The sequence below is a fragment of the Sinocyclocheilus anshuiensis genome, unplaced genomic scaffold, assembly GCF_001515605.1.
Source record: "Sinocyclocheilus anshuiensis isolate Anshui unplaced genomic scaffold, SAMN03320099.WGS_v1.1 scaffold183, whole genome shotgun sequence".
NCBI lineage: Eukaryota > Metazoa > Chordata > Actinopteri > Cypriniformes > Cyprinidae > Sinocyclocheilus > Sinocyclocheilus anshuiensis.
Window position 1 is genome coordinate 4,899,047 of NW_015548309.1, and position 2,908 is coordinate 4,901,954.

The window sequence follows — 2,908 nt, forward strand, 5'->3', positions numbered from 1 at the left end:
TATATATATATATATATATATATATATATGGACATTTTTGGGATAAAATGGCTAGCATTTATGCATTAAATATTGAATAATATTTACACACTTTATGCATAATTTGAAAAATTATTACAACTTTGATTGGATATTACAAAATATTATTTGTAATTTTTGAAAATTTGATATCAATATTTTTCACACAAAATTTTTTTTAATGGTTTAGTTATATTTATTGTAATAGTGGAGCAATGTTTTTATTTTTATATATTATTTCAATTTTAAAATGTAAATTCACATTTTTAGAATTGAGTTTTATATTTTAAGATTGCAAGTCTGGGTTTAGGTGTAAAACAATAAAGTCTAAACAAAGTGCAGTTGAACAGTAGTAAAAAAAAGACGTTATAGTAAAATGTGACGTTATAATTGGACAATTTTAATTAGTTTTAAATTGTCTGCAAATGAGTTTTCCCCATCACATTTTTACTTTGCACAAAACATATATTTAAAAAAAAAATACAGATTAAATGTTTATAGAAAATGTTCATAGTTAGCATTTTATTTATTCTAAATACACTCATGATATTGAATAATATTTACACACTTTTTTGTACAATTTAAAAAACAAAAATTACAACTTGATAGGAAATTACAGAATAAAAAAAATATATATAAAATAAATAAAATGTGACATTTTAATTGGACTTGGGTGTAGCAAAAGCCCATTTTTTAAATTGTTTAAAATAAAAATCAAGTTAAAGAAACACCCTTAATTATCTGCGTGTATTAGCATTATGACTGCAGTATATCACGGCTAGTTTAGCTGAAGGTTGTTGTGCGACAGATTGAGTCGCCTTCAGCAACGTCACAACCTGCCAGAAGTCCAGCTGAGATGAATCAGGCCCGTGAGGCGATGGTGGGTTTTAGGGGGAAACTTTGGTGCAAAAGCCACAGGTGTCAGTGTAATTAAACAGAAAATAATGTGAGCCGTATGTCTATCAGTGTCATTATGGATCCAGTATCTTGAGGCTAATAATTTTGCTCTATAATAATTTCTTCCACAACACCTTCACTCCTTTCTCTTATTATTTCTCGTATTTGTTCTCTGTTTCCTTGCTAGAAAACTCAAGTCATATCATCTCGAGTTGGTCATCTAGCTTAACTAACCAGGTCAACCTTTATCCCACCAGCATGATGACCACTTAGAAACCATATAAAACCAGCATTTAGAATCAAAAATGGTTTTAGCTGGATTTTCCAGCAGGGTTTGCCATTAATCTTCATTTAATGGTTTCACTTAATGACCTCCTAGAAACCATATAAAACCAGCATCTACCATCAGAAACTGGTTTTAGCTGTATTTTCCAATAGGGTTGCCATTAATCTCCTTCATTTGATGGTTTCAGTCAATGACCACCTATTGTAGAAACCATATAAAACCAGTGTCTACCATGAGAAGCTAGTTTTAGCTGGATTTTCCAGTAGGTTTACCATTCATCCTCTTCATTGGGCCGTTTCAGTTAATGACCACTGTAGTTCTGTAGAAACCATATAAAACCAGTGTCTACCATCAGTTAATGACCACCTAGAAACCATATAAAACCAGCGTCTACCGTCAGAAGCTGGTTTTAGCTGGATTTTCCAGTAGGGTTGCCATGAATCTTCTTCATTTCATGATTTCAACCATATAAAACCAGCGTCTACCATCAGAAACTGGTTTTAGCTGTATTTTCCAATAGGGTTGCCGTTAATCTCCTTCATTTGATGGTTTCAGTCAATGACCACCTATTGTAGAAACCATATAAAACCAGTGTCTACCATGAGAAGCTAGTTTTAGCTGGATTTTCCAGTAGGGTTACCATTCATCCTCTTCATTGGGCCGTTTCAGTTAATGACCACTGTAGTTCTGTAGAAACCATATAAAACCAGTGTCTACCATCAGAAGCTGGTTTTAGCTGGATTTTCCAGTAGGGTTGCCATGAATCTTTTTCATTTCATGATTTCAACCATATAAAACCAGCGTCTACCATCAGAAGCTGGTTTTAGCTGGATTTTCCATTAGGTTTGCCATTAATCTTCTTCTTTTGATGGTTTCATTGTTGAATGCATGTCATAACTATAATTTGAGTTTTCAAACCCCCAAATGACTATGTATTCAGTTCATTTTCTTTCCTTTTTTTCTGTTTTCTAGCCTGAATTGTGGGAAACTTGTCCATCCTGTTTTCAACAGGTAATGCTTTGCAGGGATCTCTGGTTGTTTTGCCATTCTGTCTCATTATTTCTGCTCAAACTAACCCAAGGCGCTGTTTGAACTGGATTGCCTGATATCCTTCTATGCATCGCTAATGTGGAGATATGTAAGATTTATGTGTACCGTCCGGTTTGTCTTACCCACATTGAATATGAAACATGAATCTCCTTGTGTTGAAGTTGCTCTCAGTCTGAAATTAATTATGTTGTCCCCAGCCGCTTCGGCAGGGGTCCTGTAATCCCACGCATCACGACGAGACGGAGCACTTTGAGTCTGTAAACAGTCGCGACAAACGCTGGACGGAGATGAAACACTCATTCGTCACAAGTCACGACGTAGCACGCAGCACCATGGGGCTCGACGTACACACGCCTCTGGCCTCCCGTTACATCCAGAGCGATGGCATTCTGCTCGTTTCTGCCATTAAGTGACAGGCTTTGACTCTTTAACGCTAAGGTTGAAGTTTTTTATGGCTGCCGTGAAAATAAATCGCGCCATTGGAAATGTCCCTCAAAGTAACACACGACAAGCATTGTTCTAAAAAAAAAAAAAACAAGATGAAGAGAGTTCAGCTGCTTCCTGAATGTGTCCTAGAGGCCCGCTTGTCTAATTCTGGCAGTGTTTTTCAGAGCCAAGATGCCCCAAAAAAACCCAGAATGCTGTGCTTTACCTGTC

At 35.8% G+C, this 2,908-nt stretch overlaps 1 protein-coding gene across 16 annotated transcripts in view; it reads left to right on the plus strand.

The window, feature by feature from the left end:
- Nucleotides 1-2,908, plus strand: part of LOC107656381 (pleckstrin homology domain-containing family A member 5-like) — a 146,377-nt gene that overhangs the window by 85,845 nt on the left and 57,624 nt on the right. For 14 of the 16 annotated variants that reach the window (XM_016444210.1, XM_016444197.1, XM_016444198.1 and 11 more), the window contains exon 3: nt 2,174-2,212. The exons of the other annotated variants lie outside the window; for them this stretch is intronic. In XM_016444210.1, coding sequence (XP_016299696.1) covers nt 2,174-2,212 — 39 coding nt within the window. The remainder of the gene's footprint in view (nt 1-2,173; nt 2,213-2,908) is intronic. 16 annotated transcript variants of the gene reach the window in all.